The sequence below is a fragment of the Tachyglossus aculeatus genome, chromosome 19 (assembly GCF_015852505.1).
Source record: "Tachyglossus aculeatus isolate mTacAcu1 chromosome 19, mTacAcu1.pri, whole genome shotgun sequence".
Taxonomy (NCBI): Eukaryota; Metazoa; Chordata; class Mammalia; order Monotremata; family Tachyglossidae; genus Tachyglossus; species Tachyglossus aculeatus.
The window spans coordinates 1,414,910-1,436,131 of NC_052084.1; the positions used below are offsets into that span (position 1 = coordinate 1,414,910).

Here is a 21,222-nt window from a genome sequence, read left to right on the forward strand (position 1 = left end):
AGTGGAAAAACACTTCGCCCGAGAAAGGGGGAAAGAGATATCCCGGTTACGGATACTGTGGGTCTGGAAGGGAAAGCGGGGACGATCCCCAGTGGAAAACTATTTCACCCGAGAAAGGGGGAAAAAGGTATCCCGGTTACAGATACCGTGGGTCTGGAAGGGAAAGCGGGGACGATCCCCAGTGGAAAAACACTTCACCCGAGAAAGGGGGAAAAAGGTATCCCGGTTACGGATACTGTGGGTCTGGAAGGGAAAGCGGGGACGATCCCCTGTGGAAAAACATTTCACCCGAAAAAGGGGGAAAAAGGTATCCCTGTTACGGATTATTGGCAGTCGTTTGATATTCGGGGTGTAGTGGTAAATTAGGATTCCTGGTTTCGACATCCAAATCTGGCTGTTCCTCACGTCAGACAGCAGGCAAATCGCTCGATCGCTATCTAGCCACAGACAAGGTCCTTTCCCCCCATCCAGTTGGAAAGAAGTGTCGATGGCAGTGCTCCTTTTTTTTTTTGGCATTTGTTAAGCGCTTCCTATGTGCAAAGCGCTGTCCTAAGCGCTGGGGAGGATACAAGGTGATCAGGTGGGCTCACGGCCTTCATCCCCATTTTCCAGATGAGGGAACTGAGGCCCGGAGAAGTGAAGTGACTGGCCCAAAGTCACCCAGCTGACAGCTGGCGGAGCCGGGGTTTAAACGCATGGCCTGCGTTATTATTTCATGCCTGTATGCAGAGCACTGTACTAAGTGCTTTCATTCATTCAACCGTATTTATTGAGCGCTTACTGTGTTCAGAGCACTGTACTAAGCGCTTGGGAAGTGCTTGGAAAGCACAGTACAGCAATAAAGAGAGACAATCCCTGCCCACAACGGGCTCACAGCCCCAGGAGACAATGATGGGTTTGTGTATGTATATATGTTTGTATATATGTATATATGTTTGTACATATTTATTACTCCTTATTTTTTTATTTTACTTGTGCATATCTATTCCCTTTATTTTATTTTGTTAATATGTCTTGTTTTGTTGTCTGTCTCCCCCTTCTAGACTGTGAGCCCGCTGTTGGGTACGGACCGTCTCTATATGTTGCCAACTTGGACTTCCCAAGCGCTTAGTCCAGCGCTCTGCACACAGTAAGCGCTCAATAAATACAATTGATTGATTGATTGATTGATTGAGGGGCGGCTCCCCGGCGACTTACCGGATGGATTACATCCCTGGCGTGCTCGCGGGTCTCCCGGAAGGCGAACTGCACCAATAAGCCCATGGCCGCCGGCAGCTCGCCTTCGATGGTGACCTTGGCCCCGGGCCTGCTGGCGTGGGCGGTGTGGAACAACTGGCGCGGCGTCTGCCCGTACGTCTTGATCATGGTCTCCAGCGCTCGCCTCTGGACCGGGTCCTCGACGGCAGACACGTCCATCCCGAAATAGGTCTGCGGGGGGAGGGGAGGACACTCACCCCCGGCCTCTTCCTGCCAGCCGCAGGGGATGGGATAAGGTGGTCCTGGGAGTGGGGAGGGGGCTGCTGCCCTCCAGACTGGAGGAAATTCTGGGTGTCCTCTAGCCTGGAAGCTCGTTGTGGGCAGGGAATGGATCTGTTTATTCTTATATATGTATATATGTTTGTACGTATTTATTACTCTATTTATTTTACTTGTGCATATCTATTCTATTTATTTTATTTCTTTTTTGTTAGTATGTTTGGTTTTGTTCTCTGTCTCCCCCTTTTAGACTGTGAGCCCACTGTTGGGTAGGGACTGTCTCTATATGTTGCCATTTTGTACTTCCCAAGCGCTTAGTACAGTGCTCTGCACATAGCGCTCAATAAATACGATTGATTGATTGATTGATAAGGAAACGAAAGGCACAGGGATCAATCAATCAATCAATCAATCTATCGTATGGATTGAGCGCTTACTGGGTGCAGAGCACTGGACTAGGCTGCTTAGAAGCAGCATGGCTCAGTGGAAAGAGCCCGGGCTTTGGAGTCAGAGGACATGGGTTCGAATCCCGGCTCTGCCACTTGTCAGCTGTGTGACTTTGGGCAAGTCACTTCACTTCTCTGGGCCCCAGTTTCCGCATCTGTAAAATGGGGGTGAAGACTGTGAGCCCCCCGTGGGACAGCTTTATCACCTTGTACCCTCCCCAGCGCTTAGAACAGTGCTTTGCACATAGTAAGCGCTTAATAAATGCTATAAAAAAAAAAAGAAGAAGTCCAAGTTGGCAACATCTAGAGACGGTCCCTACCCAACAGTGGGCTCACGGTCTAAAAGACTAAGCTTGAAAAATCAGTCCGACCCAGAGAGCGAGGTCTCCCCGGCTGGTTGACCGTTGTCGCCTCCGGCCTTTTGCGTACTAAAATCCCTGGGGATTGGAACGAAAAAGGCTCAGCTCCCTGTTGGGATGGGCCGGTGACAACCCTGAGTGGCGCGCTCAAGTCGGGGGAAACTGAACATCCGACTATTGATTTATTTATTTTACTTGTACATATCTATTCTATTTATTTTATTTGGTTAGTATGTTTGGTTTTGTTCTCTGTCTCCCCCTTTTAGACTGTGAGCCCACTGTTGGGTAGGGACCGTCTCTAGATGTTGCCAACTTGGACTTCCCAAGCTCTTAGTCCAGTGCTCTGCACGTAGTAAGCGCTCAATAAATACGATGGATGATGATGATGATGATGACTATAATAATAATAATAACGACAATGGCATCTGTTAAGCGCTTACTATGTGCAAAGCACTGTTCTAAGCGCTGGGGGGGATACAAGGTGATCAGGTTGTCATTCATCCGTTCAATCGTATTTGTTGAGCGCTTACTGTGTGCAGAGCACTGTACTAAGCACTTGGGAAGTACAAGTTGGGAACGTATAGTACATAAATAAATTTATTTATTTTACTTGTACCTATTCTATTTATTTTATTTTGTTAATATGTTTTGTTTTGTTCTCTGTCTCCCCCTTCTAGACTGGCGCCCTACCCCGCCCTACTGAGAGCTCACCTCCTCCAGGAGGCCTTCCCGGACTGAGCCAACTATATGTTGCCAACTTGTACTTCCCAAGCTCTTAGTACAGTGCTCTGCACACAGTAAGCGCTCAATAAATACGATTGATTGATTGAGCCCCCTCCTTCCTCTCCCCCTTGTCCCCCTCTCCATCCCACCCGTTTTACCTCCTTCCCTTCCCCACAGCACCTGTATATATGTATGTTTGAACAGACTTATTACTCTATTTATTTATTTTACTTGTACATATCTATTCTATTTATTTTATTTTGTTAATATGTTTGGTTTCATTCTCTGTCTCCCCCTTCTAGACTGTGAGCCCACGGTTGGGGAGGGACCGTCTCTATATGCTGCCAACTTGGACTTCCCAAGCGCTTAGTACAGTGCTCTGCACACAGTAAGCGCTCAATAAATACGATTGATTGATTGATATTAACAAAATAAAATAATAATAATGGCATTTGTTAAGCGCTTACTATGTGCAAAGCACTGTTCTAAGCGCTGGGGGGGATACAAGGGGGGCTCACAGCCTTAATCCCCATTTTATAGATGGGGTAACTGAGGCTCAGAGAAGCTAAGTGACTTGCCCAAGGTCACACAGCAGACATGTGGAAGAGCCGGGATTCGAACCGATGACCTCTGACTCCAAAGCCCGTGCTCTTTCCACTGAGCCACGCTGCTTCTTGTACAAGTAAAATAATAAATAAATTGAGTAAGCACTCAATAAATACCACTGATTGAAATGGGAATTTTTCACTAGGCCTGCAAACCCTCTATCGGATGTCGGGATCTGTCTTATCGCTTTCTGCTTTATCGCTTAGCATTTTCAGACTCGCAGCGTGGCAACGTTTTTTTGTTTGTGAGGCAGTTGGGGTGCCCTGGTGCTGCCGCAGAAACCGATACTTTCCAGTCAGTCGGTCAGTCAGTCAATTGAATTTATTGAGTACTTACTGTATGCAGAGCACTATACTAAGCACTTGGGAGAGTCCAATATAATAACAATAATAATAATAATAATGATAGCACTTGCAAAGCACTTATTATGTGCCAATAATAATAATAATGATGATGATGGCATTTGTTAAGTGCTTACTATTGTACTGGCATTTGGCATTTGGCAATAGAATAATAATAATAATAATAATAATGATGATGGCATTTGTTAAGCACTGGGGAGGGATACAAGGTGATCAGGTTGTCCCATGGGGGGCTCACAGTCTTCACCCCCATTGTACAGATGAGGGTACTGAGGCACAGAGAAGTGAAGTGACTTGCCCAAAGTCACACAGCTGACATGCACCTGTATATATGTCTGCACAGATTTATTACTCTATTTTACTTGTACATATTTACTATTCTATTTATTTTGTTAATGATGTGCATCTAGCTTTACTTCTATTTATTCTGATGACTTGACACCCGTCCACAGGTTTTGTTTTGTTGTCTGTCTCCCCCTTCTAGACTGTGAGCCCACCGTCGGGTAGGGACCGTCTCTGTATGTTGCCAACTTGGACTTCCCAAGCGCTTAGCACAGTGCTCTGCACACAGTAAGCGCTCAATCAATAATAATAATAATGATGGCATTTATTAAGCACTTACTATGTGCAAAGCACTGTTCTAAGCGCTGGGGAAGTTACCAAGTGATCAGGTTGTCCCATGGGAAGGCTCACAGTCTTAATCCTCATTTTACAGATGATGGAATTGAGGCACAGAGAAGTGAACTGACTTGCCCAAAGTCACACAGCTGACATGCACCTGTATATATGTCTGTCCAGATGTATTACTCTATTTATTTTGCTTGTACATATTTACTATTCTATTTATTTTGTTAATGATGCGCATCGAGCTTTACTTCTATTTATTCTGATGACTTGACACCCGTCCACAGGTTTTGTTTTGTAGTCTGTCTCCCCCTTCTAGACTGTGAGCCTGCTGTCGGGTAGGGACCGGCTCTGTATGTTGCCAACTTGGACTTCCCAAGCGCTTAGCACAGTGCTCTGCACACAGTAAGCGCTCAATCAATAATAATAATAATGCCGGCATTTATTAAGCGCTTACTATGCACAAAGCACTGTTCTAAGCGCTGGGGAGGTTACCAAGTGATCAGGTTGTCCCACCGGGGAGCTCACAGTCTTAATCCCCATTTGACAGATAATAATAATGATGGCATTTATTAAGCGCTTACTATGTGCAAAGCACTGTTCTAAGCGCTGGGGAGGTTACAAGGTGATCAGGTTGTCCCACCGGGGAGCTCACAGTCTTAATCCCCATTTGACAGATAATAATAATGATGGCATTTATTAAGCGCTTACTATGTGCAAAGCACTGTTCTAAGCACTGGGGAGGTTACAAAGTGATCAGGTTGTCTCACGGGGAGGCTCACAGTCTTAATCCCCATTTGACAGATAATAACAATGATGGCATTTATTAAGCGCTTACTATGTGCAAAGCACTGTTCTAAGCGCTGGGGAGGTTACAGGGTGATCAGGTTGTCCCACGGGGGGCTCGCAGTCTTCAACCCCATTTGACAGATGAGGGAACAGACACAGAGAAGTGAAGTGACTTGCCCAGAGTCACAGAGCTGACAAGTGGCAGAGCCGGGATTTGAACCCTTGACCTCTGAATCCAAAGCCCGGGCTCTTTCCACTGAGCCACGCTGCTTCTGAGGGTGTGGACCGCTTTGGCATTGGGAATTCAGTATATGCGGGGAAGGATGCACCTGAGTCCACATTTCCTCCAGCTGCCAGCCCGATGGCCCACCGGGGCAGAAATCAGTGCCTCGGCCAGAAGAAACCCCCGCGCACACTCAAAATGCCAAGAACCTTTCCTCTGCAGCCAGACTGTGAGCCCACTGTTGGGTAGGGACTGTCTCTATATGTTGCCAACTTGTACTTCCCAAGCGCTTAGTCCAGTGCTCTGCACACAGTAAGCACTCAATAAATACGATTGATGATGCTGATGATGCGTAGGAAACATTAAATGCAAAAAAAGCAGGTGCCTAGCATTCAAGGAGCCTGAGGCCCAGAGAAGCGACTTGCCCAAAGTCACACAGCTGACATATGACTGACTGAATGAATGAATCATCATCAATCACATTTATTGAGCGCTTACTGTGTGCAGAGCACTGGACTAAGCACTTGGGAAGTACAAGTTGGTCACATATAGAGACAGTTGCTACCCAGCAGTGGGCTCATCATCATCATCATCAATCACATTTATTGAGCGCTTACTGTGTGCAGAGCACTGGACTAAGCGCTTGGGAAGTACAAGTTGGTCACATATAGAGACAGTCCCTACCCAGCAGTGGGCTCATCATCATCTTCATCATCAATCGCATTTATTGAGCACTTACTATGTGCAGAGCACTGTACTAAGCGCTTGGGTAGTCCAAATTGGCAACATATAGAGACAGTCCCTCCCCAACAGTGGGCTCACAGTCTAAAAGGGGGAGACAGAGAACAAAACCAAACATACTAACAAAATAAAATAAACAGAATAAAGGAGTGGGCTCACAGTCTAAAAGGATGAATGACAGTGGCGAAGGCAGGATTTGAACCCATGACCTCCGCCTTCTAAGCCCGGGCTCGTTCCACTGAGCCACGCTGCCTCAGACCCATTTCCTGCCTACCAAGACCTTAGGGTCTAGAGGGGGAGACGGACGTGAATGGAAATTAAATCCGTTTCCCCCAGACACTCACGGCGGGGTGGAAGACGTTGATCGCCTGGACGGAGGCCTTGCCCTTCTGCTTGTAGCCGAACACCAGGTCGATCCACTGGCAGATGGTCTGGGACACGTGGTCCGACTCCAGGGCCTGCCGGTGGATCAGGATGAAGAGCCGGGGGTCGTTCCGGGCCCACGGGGGCAGGTTGACGTGATTGACTCGCTCGCCGTTCTGCCGCACGCCGAAATCGAAACCTTCGAGGGCGGAATTGTGATATTTGTTAAGCTCTTATTAGGCGCGACAGGCGGGGAGATAACGGGCAATCGTGTTGGATGTGGTTTCTGCCCCACATGGGGCTCACACTCTTAATCCCCATCTTACAAGCGGAGAAGCGGCGTGGCTCAGTGGAAAGAGCCCGGGCTTTGGAGTCAGAGGTCTTGGGTTCAAAAATCCTGGCTCCGCCACTTTGGGCAGGTCGCTCAACTTCTCTGGGCCTCAGTTCCCTCATCTGGAAAATGGGGATTAAGACTGTGAGCCCCCCCACCCCCGGTGGGACAACCTGATCACCTTGTAACCTCCCCAGCGCTTAGAACGGTGCTTTGCACATAGTAAGCGCTTAATAAATGCTATTATTATTATTATTAAATGAGGTAACCGAGGCACAGAGAAGCAAAGTGACTTTCCCATGGTCTCCCAGCAGGGAAGTGGAAGAGCCAGGATTAGAACCCAGTTCCTTCTGACTCCAGGATCTGCAGTCTATCCACTGGACCATTCATTCATTCATTCAATCGTATTTACTGAGCGCTTACTGTGTGCAGAGCACTGTACTAAGCGCTTGGGAAGTCCAAGTTGGCAGCATACAGAGACGGTCCCTACCTAACATTCATTCATTCATTCACTCAATCGTATTTATTGAGCGCTTACTGTGTGCAGAGCACAGGACTAAGCGCTTGGGAAGTCCAAGTTGGCAGCATACAGAGACGGTCCCTACCTAACATTCATTCATTCATTCACTCAATCGTATTTATTGAGCGCTTACTGTGTGCAGAGCACAGGACTAAGCGCTTGGGAAGTCCAAGTTGGCAACATATAGAGACGGTCCCTACCCGCCAGCGGGCTCACAGTCTAGAAGGCGGAGACAGACAACAAAACAAAACATATTAACAAAAGAAAATAAATAGAATATGGATGGAGAGAGGGATGAGGGGGAGAGGAAGGAAGGGGCTCAGTCTGGCCTCCTGGAGGAGGTGAGCTCTCAGTAGGGCCTAGCGGATAGAGCAAAGGCCTGGGAGTAGGATTTGAACCCGCGTCCTCTGACTCTTGGGCCCGGGCTCTCCACTAGGCCAGGCCGCTTCCCGTTTACCATCGGCCTGGAACGTTTCTGGGGTAACGCCAACTGGGTACCCGTTCCTGACCTACCTTCTCGGTTAACTAGGAACTCGGGCAGGTAGAAGAACTCCGGGATCAGCTCCTTCACGTCGGTCATGGACTCGTAGGACGAGAGGCGCCACGTCGTGTTCGTGGAATGGAAGGTTCTGTCTGGAATGTCAAAGCTCTGATCTGCCAAGGAAATCGGAGGCCGGTCATTTGCTGGGCCTCGCCGTCGGCGCCGCTCGCCCCTCGGAGCCCGCGGTTCGGCTCCTTCGGACCCTTAAGTTGATTTTGTTCGGCCGGTGGGTTTTCAAAAAAGATCATCATCATCATCATCATCAATCGTATTTATTGAGCGCTTACTGTGTGCAGAGCACTGTACTAAGCGCTTGGGAAGTACAAGTTGGCAACATATACAGTCCCTACCCAACAGTGGGCTCACAGTCTAAAATGGGGAGACAGAGAACAAAACCAAACATACTAACGAAATAAAATAAATAGAATAGATATGTACAGTAAAATAAATAGAGTAACAAATCTGTACAAACATATATACATATATACAGGTGCTGTGGGGAAGGGAAGGAGGTAAGATTGGGGGGGATGGAGAGGGGGACGAGGGGGAGAGGAAGGAAGGGGCTCAGTCTGGGAAGGCCTCCTGGAGGAGGTGAGCTCTCAGTAGGGCCTTGAAGGGAGGAAGAGAGCGAGGTTGGCGGATGGGCAAAGGGATTGGGGGCATTCTGGGCCCGGGGGAGGACGTGGGCCGGAGGTCGATGGCAGGACAGGCGAGAGCGAGGTACGGTGGGGAGATTAGTGGCGGAGGAGCAGAGGGTGCGGGCTGGGCTGGAGAAGGACAGAAGGGAGGTGAGGTGTGAGGGGGCGAGGGGATGGACAGCCTTGAAGCCCAGGGTGAGGAGTTTCTGCCTGATGCGCAGATTGATTGGTAGCCACTGGAGATTTTTGAGGAGGGGAGTAACATGCCCGGAGCGGTTCTGGACAAAGACAATCCGGGCAGCAGCATGAAGTATGGATTGAAGTGGGGATCCCCCGGGGCCCTGGGACGGAACGCATCTTTGAGAATAAAAACTTTTGGGTTTAATTGCCGTTTCAGACTCTCCGAGCAAATTCGTCCTCTGGGGTCTGTGGGCGTTTTCACGAGCTAAACCCCCGGGGATGGAGGCGAAATGGGAATCCCCAGGTGGGAGGCGATTTCTCTTCGTTTTACTTGTAAGAAAGCTGGTGCTCTCGTGTAAAATGATCTATTATCCTGGTAGAATGAGAATAGCCCAGGGCAGAAAGTATCTCTCACGGTACTTCCTCACATGCTTAGGTCACTGCATTGCCCGCAATGGATCCCCAGTAAATAACATTACCATTCCAACTTCTACTCCTGCATATTTCCCCCATCCGGAACTGATTTCAACATCTGCCTCCCCGTACAAACTGTAAGCTCCTTGTGGAGAGGGATTATGTCTCTATTTATTTATTTATTTATTTTACTTGTACATATCTATTCTATTTATTTTATTTTGTTAGTATGTTTGGTTTTGTTGTCTGTCTCCCCCTTTTAGACTGTGATCCCACTGTTGGGTAGGGACTGTCTCTATATGTTGCCAATTTGTACTTCCCAAGCGCTTAGTACAGTGCTCTGCACATAGTAAGCGCTCAATAAATACGATTGATGATGATGACTGCCCCAAGGTTGAATATAATGATTGTTCCTCAGACCTTGTATATATGTCTGTCCATATTTATTACTCTATTTATTTTATTTGGACATATTTATTCTCCCCCCTCCATCCCCCCATCTTACCTCCTTCCCTTCCCCACAGCACCTGTATATATGTATATATGTTTGTACATATTTATTACTCTATTTATTTATTTTACTTGTACATATCTATTCTATTTATTTTATTTTGTTAGTATGTTTAGTTTTGTTCTCTGTCTCCCCCTTCTAGACTGTGAGCCCACTGTTGGGTAGGGACTGTCTCTATATGTTGCCAACTTCGCTTAGTACAGTGCTCTGCACACAGTAAGCACTCAATAAATACGATTGATTGCTTGAGTGATTTTATTTTGTTCATATGTCTTGTTTTGTTGTCTGTCTCCCCCTTCTAGACTGTGAACCCGCTGTTGGGTAGGGACCGTCTCTATACATTGCCGACTTGGACTTCCCAAGCGCTTAGTCCAGTGCTCTGCACACAGTAAGCGCTCAATAAATACGACTGAATGAATGAATGAATGTGGACAGGTGTCAAGTCATCAGAACAAATAGAATTAAAGCTAGATGCACATCGTTAACAAAATTAATTCATTCAATCGTATTTATCGAGCGCTTACTGTGTGCAGAGCACTGGACTAAGCGCTTGGGAAGACAAGTTGGCAACATATAGAAACAATCAATCAATTGTATTTATTGAGTGCTTACTGTGTGCAGAGCACTGTACTAAGCGCTTGGGAAGTACAAGCTGGCAACATATAGAGACAGTCCCTACCCAACAGTGGGCTCACAGTCTAGAAGGGGGAGACAGAGAACAAAACCAAACATACTAACAAAATAAAATAAGAGTAGATATGTACAAGTAAAATAAATAAATAAATAAATAGAGTAATAAATATGTACATATATACAGAAATAAATAAATAAATAAATAATAATGGCATTTATTAAGCGCTTACTATGTGCAAAGCACCGTTCTAAGCGCTGGGGAGGTTACAAGGTGATCAGGTTGTCCCACGGGGGGCTCACAGTCTTAATCCCCATTTTCCCGGTGAGGGAACTGAGGCCCAGAGAAGTGCAGTGACTTGCCCAAAGTCACACAGCTGACAAGTGGCAGAGCTGGGATTTGAACCCCTGACCTCAGACTCCAAAGCCCGGGCTCTTTCCACTGAGCCACGCTGCTTCCCCCTACAGAACAGAATAAATAGAATAGTAACTATGTACAAGTAAAATAAATGGAGTAATAAGTAATTGAGAAGCAGAGTAGCTCAGTGGAAAGAGCCTGGGCTTTGGAGTCAGAGGTTATGGGTTCAAATCCTGGCTCCGCCAATTGTCAGCCGTGTGACTTTGGCAAGTCACTTCACTTCTCTGGGCCTCAGTTCCCTCATCTGTCAAATGGGGATTAAGACCGTGAGCCCCCCGTGGGACAACCTGATCACCCTGTAACCTCCCCAGCGCTTATAGAATAGTGCTTTGCACATAGTAAGCGCTTAATAAATGCCATCATTATTATTATTATTAAATCTGTACAAACATATATACAGGTGCTGTGGGGAGGGGAAGGAGGTAGAGCGGGGGGATGGGGAGGAGGAGAGGAAAAAGAGGGCTTCAGTCCATACTTCTCTCTGCTGCCCAGATCGTTTTTCTACAAAGAAAACATTCAGGCCGTGTTTTCCCCACTCCCAGAGAGCCTTCAGGAGTTGCCCATCCACCTCCGCGTCAAGAGGGAAGTCCTCACCCTCGCTTGGGAGCGGGCGGCAGAGATAGAATAACCGACCTCTGCTCTGGAGGAGCAAGTTCCCCCTCCAAGCGAGGAATTCCCAGCAGCTCCTCGCTCCCGGCCTTTGCCGGGCTTACCTTGATAGGCTAAAAACATCTTGGTGAAGGGCGGCATCCGGACCAGAAAGTGCAGCACGGTCCCGCTGTTGGAATAGTGGGAACCGTAGTGATAGGGCTGCACGGGAGGCATTGGGTCGTCTTCCCTGGATCCTTTCCTGAACTCTTCTTCCAGATACTGCGCACAGGGAGTACACACATCAGGACGCGGGCTTTTTTGCTCCCCGCCCAGTTGTCAGCCCACGGCGCTTACGTCCATAGCAGAAATTTCTTCCTTTATACTGCCGGCCATCTCCCCCTCCGGACTGTAAGCTCGTGTGGGCAGCGGATGTGTCCGTTTAGTCTTGTACTGTACTCTCCCCAGCACTTAGTGCAGTGCTCCGCACCCGGTATGCGCTCAATAAACACGACCGAATCAACGGATGAATCATCATCATCATCAATCGCATTTATTGAGCGCTTACTGTGTGCAGAGCACTGTACTAAGCGCTTGGGAAGCACAAATTGGCAACATATAGAGACAGTCATCATCATCATCAATCGTATTTATTGAGCGCTTACTGTGTGCAGAGCACTGTACTAAGCGCTTGGGAAGTACAAATTGGCAACATATAGAGACAGTCATCATCATCATCAATCGTATTTATTGAGCGCTTACTGTGTGCAGAGCACTGTACTAAGCGCTTGGGAAGTACAAATTGGCAACATATAGAGACAGTCATCATCATCATCATCATCATCATCAATCGTATTTATTGAGCGCTTACTGTGTGCAGAGCACTGTACTAAGCACTTGGGAAGGACAAATTGGCAACATATAGAGACAGTCCCTACCCAACAGTGGGCTCACAGTCTAAAAGATGAATTAGATGAATGAGTCTGGGGCCACCTTGAAAGCTGAGAAACTCTCATTTTCCTTTCTTTTCACTCTGAAGCACATTTTATGGGGTTGCTCCAGGTCATGAGGATCCTCTGGTTTAATAGTAGCCACAAAACGGGTTTTGAAGATGACAGTGAGTCCCTCAGACGCGGCCGATATTCCTGTCTGAATCCTGCCGGCGGTGGCTCCTACCTTTGGGTGGCTCGGCAGGGCTCTCCCGATGGGCAAAGGGGCCCGAGGGCATCGTCACGAAAAGAAACCCTCTCAAAGACACTCACTCCCCGTTGCTATGGTTGTACATATTTATTACTCTATTGATTTATTTATTTATTTTACTTGTACATATCTATCCTATTTATTTTATTTTGTTGGTATGTTTGGTTTTGTTCTCTGTCTCCCCCTTTTAGACTGTGAGCCCACTGTTGGGTAGGGACTGTCTCTATGTGTTGCCAATTTGTACTTCCCAAGCGCTTAGTACAGTGCTCTGCACATAGTAAGCGCTCAATAAATACGATTGATGATGATGATGATGATGCTATCCCACGGTCAACAACGCCACTGTCGAGCCAGAGGAAAGCCGGACGACGACGATTGTTATGGTTATTTATTATTGTATTTTTAAAATAAATTTATTGATTTTATTAAAATAAATTTTATTTTTAAAATAGATTTTAAAATAAAATCTATTTATTTTATTTTGTTAGTATGCTTGGTTTTGTTCTCTGTCTCCCCCTTCTAGACTGTGAGCCCACTGTTGGGTAGGGACTGTCTCTATATGTTGCCAACTTGGACTTCCCAAGCGCTTAGCACAGTGCTCTGCACACAGTAAGCGCGCAATAAATACGATTGATGATGATGATGATTACTTTTACGACTACAGCTACTACTAATACTACTGCTGCCAGCTACGCTTCTGCTACTACTGAGGCTACTGCTGCCCGTTGTTGGATAGGGACCATCTCTATATGTTGCCAACTTGGACTTCCCAAGCGCTTAGTACAGTGCCCTGCCCACACTAAGCGCTCAATAAATACGACTGAATGAATACTCTTGGCTGGGTCATCACAACACTATGCTAGGAAATATTTGGACAGTGTTAACAGCCATTGGAAAAGGTTTAGTACATATTTACTATTCTTTTTATTTTATTAATGATGTGCATATAGCTTTAATTCTGAATGATGTGTGCTCTGCACACAGTTGAGCGCTCAATAAATACAATTGATTGATTTAATTCTATTTGATCTGATGATTTTGACACCTGTCTACATGTTTTCTTTTGTTGTCTGTCTCCCCCTTCTAGACTGTGAGCCCGCTGTTGGGTAGGGGCCATCTCTAGATGTTGCCAACTTGTCCTTTCCAAGTGCTTAGTACATTGCTCTGCACACAGTAAGCGCTCAATAAATACGACAATGAATATTTACTAATTCTTTTTATTTTGTTAATGATGTGCATATAGCTTTAATTCTATTTGTTCTGACGATTTTGACACCTGTCTACATGTTTTCTTTTGTTGTCTGTCTCCCCCTTCTAGACTGTGAGCCCACTGTTGGGTAGGGACCGTCTCTAGATGTTGCCAACTTGTCCTTCCCAAGCGCTTACTACAGTGCTCTGCACACAGTAAGTGCTCAATAAATACGACTGAATGAATATTTACTATTCTTTCAATTTCGTTAATGATGTGCATATGGCTTTAATTCTATTTGTTCTGACGATTTTGACACCTGTCTACCTGTTTTCTTTTGTTGTCCGTCTCCCCCTTCTAGACTGTGAGCCTGCTGTTGGGTAGGGACCGTCTCTATATGTTGCCAACTTGGACTTCCCAAGCGCTTAGTACAGTGCTCTGCACCCAGTAAGCGCTCAATAAATATGACTGAGTGAATATTTACTAATTCTTTTTATTTTGTTAATGATGTGCATATAGCTTTAATTCTATTTGTTCTGACGATTTTGACACCTGTCTACATGTTTTGTTTTGCTGTCTGTTTCCCCCTTCTAGACTGGGAGCCTGCTGTTGGGTAGGGACGGTCTCTGTATGTTGCCAACTTGTCCTTCCCAAGCGCTTAGTACAGTGCTCTGCACACAGTAAGCGCTCAATAAATACGACTGAATGAATATTTACTATTCTTTTTATTTTGTTAATGATGTGCATATAGCTTTAATTCTATTTGTTCTGACGATTTTGACACCTGTCTACATGTTTTGTTTTGCTGTCTGTCTCCCCCTTCTATCAATCAATCGTATTTATTGAGCGCTTACTGTGTGCAGAGCACTGTACTAAGCGCTTGGGAAGTACAAGTTGGCAACATAGACTTCTAGACTGTGAGCCCGTTGTTGGGTAGGAACCGCCTCTATATGTTGCCGACTTGTACTTCCCAAGCGCTTAGTACAGTGCTCTGCCCGCAGTAAGCGCTCAATAAATACGACTGAATGAATGAATGCTGCCAATACTGCTACTAGCTACTGATGCTACTGCTACTACGCTATCTAAGCCACCAAAGAAAAATGAATCCTCATTAGAAAAGCAACCTGATCAAATTTTCTTTCTGTAAGCTCACTGTGGCCAGGGAAAGTTTCTGTTATACTGTACACAGTAAGTGCTCACGGTACATACGACTGACTGACTGACCGGGTGAATTTTATAAGGATTCCGGTCATTCATATCTAGGTTCATGCAGCTATTGGAATCCAATAAATATAATCAGAAATATAATAACCCAAAGTGCAGCCGTCTGGCTTTAGTTTCTTCTGGGCATTTAAACTCAACAATGGGCTACGTTAACCACAACTGATAGGATAGTTTGTATCAGGATAGGCCTGGCTTTAGTTTCTTCTGGGCATTTAAACTCAACAATGGACTACGTTAACCACAACCGATCATCATCATCGATCGTATTTATTGAGCGCTTACTATGTGCAGAGCACTGTACTAAGCGCTTGGGAAGTACAAATTGGCAACATATAGAGACAGTCCCTACCCAACAGTGGGCTCACAGTCTAAAAAGAGGAGACAGAGAACGAAACCGAATGGCAGCAAGCCTTGTGACTCCCAGGCCCCCACCCTGTCCCCATGCAGCACATAAATGGCAGCAAACCTTGTGACTCCCAAGCCCCTACCCTGTCATCATCAATCGTATTTATTGAGCGCTTACTATGTGCAGAGCACTGCACTAAGCGCTTGGGAAGTCCAAATTGGCAACATATAGAGACAGTCCCTACCCAACAGTGGGCTCACAGTCTAAAAGGGGGAGACAGAGAACAAAACCAAATGGCAGCAAACCTTGTGACTCCCAGGCCCCTACCCTGTCATCATCAATCGTATTTGAGCGCTTACTATGTGCACAGCACTGTACTAAGCGCTTGGGAAGTACAAATTGGCAACATATAGAGACAGTCCCTACCCAACAGTGGGCTCACAGTCTAAAAGGGGGAGACAGAGAACGAAACCAAATGGCAGCAAGCCTTGTGACTCCCAGGCCCCTACCCTGTCATCATCAATCGTATTTGAGCGCTTACTATGTGCACAGCACTGTACTAAGCGCTTGGGAAGTACAAATTGGCAACATATAGAGACAGTCCCTACCCAACAGTGGGCTCACAGTCTAAAAGGGGGAGACAGAGAATGAAACCAAATGGCAGCAAGCCTTGTGACTCCCAGGCCCCTACCCTGTCCCCATGCAGCACATAAATGAAAGCAAACCTTGTGACTCCCAATCACCTACCCTGTCATCATCAATCGTATTTATTGAGCACTTACTATGTGCAGAGCACTGCACTAAGCGCTTGGGAAGTACAAATTGGCAACATATAGAGACAGTCCCTACCCAACAGTGGGCTCACAGTCTAAAAGGGGGAGACAGAGAACAAAACCAAATGGCAGCAAACCTTGTGACTCCCAGGCCCCTACCCTGTCATCATCAATCGTATTTGAGCGCTTACTATGTGCACAGCACTGTACTAAGCGCTTGGGAAGTACAAATTGGCAACATATAGAGACAGTCCCTACCCAACAGTGGGCTCACAGTCTAAAAGGGGGAGACAGAGAACAAAACCAAATGGCAGCAAGCCTTGTGACTCCCAGGCCCCTACCCTGTCATCAATCGTATTTGAGCGCTTACTATGTGCACAGCACTGTACTAAGCGCTTGGGAAGTACAAATTGGCAACATATAGAGACAGTCCCTACCCAACAGTGGGCTCACAGTCTAAAAGGGGGAGACAGAGAACAAAACCAAATGGCAGCAAACCTTGTGACTTCCAGGCCCGTGCCCTGTCATCAATCGTATTTGAGCGCTTACTATGTGCACAGCACTGTACTAAGCGCTTGGGAAGTACAAATTGGCAACATATAGAGACAGTCCCTACCCAACAGTGGGCTCACAGTCTAAAAGGGGGAGACAGAGAACAAAACCAAATGGCAGCAAACCTTGTGACTTCCAGGCCCGTGCCCTGTTCCCATGCAGCAGATAAATGGCAGCAAACCTTGTGACTCCCAGGCCCCTACCATGTCATCATCAATCAGGATAGGCCTGGCTTTAGTTTCTTCTGGGCATTTAAACTCAACAATGGGCTACGTTAACCAAAACCAATAGGATAGTCTGTATCAGGATAGGCCTGGCTTTAGTTTCTTCTGGGCATTTAAACTCAACAATGGGCTACGTTAACCAAAACCGATAGGATAGTCTGTATCAGGATAGGCCTGGCTTTAGTTTCTTCTGGGCATTTAAACTCAACAATGGGCTACGTTAACCAAAACTGATACGATAGTCTGTATCAGGTTAGGCCTGGCTTTAGTTTCTTCTGGGCATTTAAACTCAACAATGGGCTACGTTAACCAAAACCGATAGGTATTGAGTCTGTATCAGGATAGGCCTGGCTTTAGTTTCTTCTGGGTATTTAAACTCAACAATGGGCTACGTTAACCAAAACCGATAGGATAGTCTGTATCAGGATAGGCCTGGCTTTAGTTTCTTCTAGGCATTTAAACTCAACAATGGGCTACGTTAACCAAAACCGATAGGATAATCTGTATCAGGATAGGCCTGGCTTTAGTTTCTTCTGGGCATTTAAACTCAACAATGGGCTACGTTAACCAAAACTGATACGACAGTCTGTATCAGGATAAGCCTGGCTTTAGTTTCTTCTGGGCATTTAAACTCAACAATGGGCTACGTTAACCACAACCGACAGAATAGTCTGTATCGGGATAGGCCAGGCTTTAGTTTCTTCTGGGCATTTAAACTCAACAATGGGCTACGTTAACCACAACCGATAGGATAGTCTGTATCAGGATAGGCCTGGCTTTAGTTTCATCTGGGCATTTAAACTCAACAATGGGCTACGTCAACCAAAACTGATAGGTATTGAGTCTGTATCAGGATAGGCCTGGCTTTAGTTTCTTCTGGGCATTTAAACTCAACAATGGGCTACGTTAACCACAACAGATAGGATAGTCTGTATCAGGATAGGCCTGGCTTTAGTTTCTTCTGGGCATTTAAACGCAACAATGGGCTACATTAACCAAAACCGATAGGATAGTCTGTATCAGGATAGGCCTGGCTTTAGTTTCTTCTGGGCATTTAAACTCAACAATGGGCTACGTTAACCACAACCGATAGGATAGTCTGTATCGGGATAGGCCTGATAAAAACCAAGGCTCCCAAAGGAATTACACGGCTCGTTCCTTCAACTGAGGGAAGGCATCTCCTTTCTTGATGACCGAAATCAAGAAACCTGGAATCACCAGCTCAAAATACCTTGTACGTGTCCACATAACGATCTTCCTTTTCTTTCGATTGAACCGCGATGGGTTTCGACAGGTTTCTGAAATGAGGGGAATATGGACAGATGGACATTTAAGGTCTTTAAACTCTCTGCTTACCCAGCGCTTAGTACAGCGCTCTGCATGCAGTAAGCGCTCAATAAATACGACTGAATGAATGAACGAAATCCACCAAAAGACTAATGAAAGAACAGAAACTTGAGACTTTGGTTCCCTTACGAATGGAACCCTCCAAATTTCAAATCGTCACACTATTTCTAACGAAGAGGATAAAACCGCATCTAAGCATGTAAACCACCCTCCTCCCGGCATCAAAATTTCCAATTCTGCAATCAAAAACAGGATAAAAGGTCAATCCTTTCCCGCAATGAGTACCAGCTATCCTCAAAATAAGCATCTTTCACGTTTGGGAAGCAGCGTGGCCTAGTGGAAAGAGCCTGGGCTTGGGCGCCAGAGGGTCTGGATTCTAATCCTGGCTCTGCCACATGTAATAATAATAATAATAATGGCATTTATTAAGCGCTTACTATATGCAAAGCACTGTTCTAAGCACTGGGGAGGTTACAAGGTGATCAGGCTGTCCCGCAGGGGGCTCACAGTCTTAATCCCCATTTTCCAGATGAGGGAACCGAGGCCCAGAGAAGTGAAGTGGCTTGCCCAAAGTCACACAGCTGACTTTTAGACTGTGAGCCCACTGTTGGGTAGGGAATGTCTCTATATGTTGCCAATTTGTACTTCCCAAGCGCTTAGTACAGTGCTCTGCACACAGTAAGTGCTCAATAAATACGATTGATGATGATGATGACAAGTGGTGGAGCCGGGATTTGAACCCCTGACCTCTGACTCCAAAGCCCGGGCTCTTTCCACCGAGCCACGCTATCTGCCATAGCACCTTGGGCCAGTCACTGCACTTCTTTCTGCCTCAGTTCCCTCATCTGTAATATGGGGAACAAGACCGGGAGCCCCATGTGTGAGAGGGGCTGAGTCCGACAGATTTACCTCATCCCGTTCTCAGTGCTTAGAACAGTTGAGCACTTAAGCACATAGTGAGCACTTAACCAATACCCCAATTACTATTACAATTATTGTTTCATCTGTGAGGCTCATGGCCGTGCCTCTTCCTGACTGCCAAGCAGCGCGGCTCCATGGAAAGAGCCCAGGCTTTAGAGTCAGAGGTCATGGGTTCAAATCCCGGCTCCGCCGCTTGTCAGCCGTGTGACTTTGGGCAAGTCACTTCACTTCTCTGGGCCTCAGTTACCTCATCTGTAAAATGGGGATTGATTGTGAGCCCCACATGGGACAACCTGATGACTTTGTATCCTCCCCAGCGCTTAGAACAGAGCTTGACACATATTAAAGGACGAGTTCCGAGGGGGGACGGGGCATCCCTTCCCCTCCCCACAGCACCTGTATATATGTATACATGTTTGTACGGATTTATTACTCTATTTCCCCATCCCCCCCACCTTACCTCCTTCCCCTTCCCACAGCACCTGTATATATGTATACATGTTTGTACGGATTTATTACTCTATTTTATTTGGACATATTTATTCTATTTATTTTATTTTGTTAATATGCTTTGTTTTGTTCCCTGTCTCCCCCTTCTAGACTGTGAGCCCACTGAGATGGGTAGGGACCGTCTCTATACGTTGCCAACTTGGACTTCCCAAGCGCTTAGTCCAGTGCTCCGCACACAGTAAGCGCTCAATAAATACGACTGAATGAATGAGTGAATGAATGAATGAATGAGAAGGAGGGAGAGGGGCGATAAACCGACCTCGGGGGCCGGAGCGAGAGAGGCAGCCGACTCAGGGTGCAGGCTTAGACGCGGATGTCCGCAGCTGGGGCTCTCTCTGGCTCTCTGCCCGCCTCGGGCCTGGGATCTGTGTGGGCAGGAACCTGACTGGGGGACTCACTGGCTCTAATAATAATAATAATAACAATAATAATAATAATAATAATAATAATAATAGTAATGGCATTTATTAAGTGCTTACTATGTGCAGAGCACTGTTCTATGCACTGTGGGGGGGGGGATACAAGGTGATCAGGTTGTCCCACGGGGGGCTCACAGTCAACCCCCATTTTCCAGATGAGGTGACTGAGGCCCGGAGAAGTGAAGTGGACTTGCCCCAAGTCACCCAGCTGACGACTGGAGGAGTCGGGATTTGAACCCCTGACCCCTGACTCCAAAGCCCGGGCTCTTTCCATTGAGCCACGCTGCTTCTCTGTGTGAGCCCGCTGTTGGGTAGGGACCGTCTCTATGTGTTGCCAACTTGGACTTCCCAAGCGCTTAGTCCAGTGCTCTGCACACAGTAAGCGCTCAATAAATACGACTGAATGAATGAATGATGGGGAGAGGCAGGGAATCCCACAAGAGAAACACTCAAGGGGTGGGGATTTGGGAGGACTTCCCCATGACATTAAACCCTCCTTTCCTTGTTCTCCCTCTCTCCCTTCTGCATCTCCCTGATTTGCTCCCTTTATTCATCTCCCCTCCCAGCCCCCCAGTGCATATGTACTTAATAATAATAATAATGATGCATTTATTAAGCACTTACTATGTGCACAGCGCAGTTCGAAGCGCTGGACTTATCCGTAATTTATTTTTTTTATATTACTGCCTGTCTCCCGGTCTAGACTGTAAGCTCATTATGGACGGGGAATGTGTCTGTTAAACCGTTATATGGTTCTCTCCCAGGTGCTTAGTTCAGTGCCCTGCACACAGTTAAGTGCTCAATAAAGACGATCGACTGTCTGACGTTACCTTGCGCTGCATGGGACTGGCACAACGCACAGAGGGTAACGGAAGGAAAGGGGGGCGGTGGATTTATTGTTTATTTTTTGTTCTTTGTCTCCCCCTTTTAGACTGTGAGCCCACTGTTGGGTAGGGACTGTCTCTATATGTTGCCAACTTGGACTTCCCAAGCGCTTAGTACAGTGCTCTGCACACAGTAAGCGCTCAATAAAT

General features: G+C 46.5%; 1 protein-coding gene across 2 annotated transcripts in view; it reads right to left on the reverse strand.

The window, feature by feature from the left end:
* The window catches only part of LYST (lysosomal trafficking regulator), a 155,058-nt gene that overhangs the window by 21,775 nt on the left and 112,061 nt on the right, over positions 1 to 21,222 (reverse strand). For both annotated transcript variants that reach the window (XM_038760742.1, XM_038760741.1), the window contains exons 41-45: positions 18,223 to 18,289; positions 11,609 to 11,765; positions 8,077 to 8,217; positions 6,694 to 6,911; positions 1,198 to 1,428 (exon numbers count right to left, since the gene is read on the reverse strand). In XM_038760742.1, coding sequence (XP_038616670.1) covers positions 1,198 to 1,428; positions 6,694 to 6,911; positions 8,077 to 8,217; positions 11,609 to 11,765; positions 18,223 to 18,289 — 814 coding nt within the window. The remainder of the gene's footprint in view (positions 1 to 1,197; positions 1,429 to 6,693; positions 6,912 to 8,076; positions 8,218 to 11,608; positions 11,766 to 18,222; positions 18,290 to 21,222) is intronic.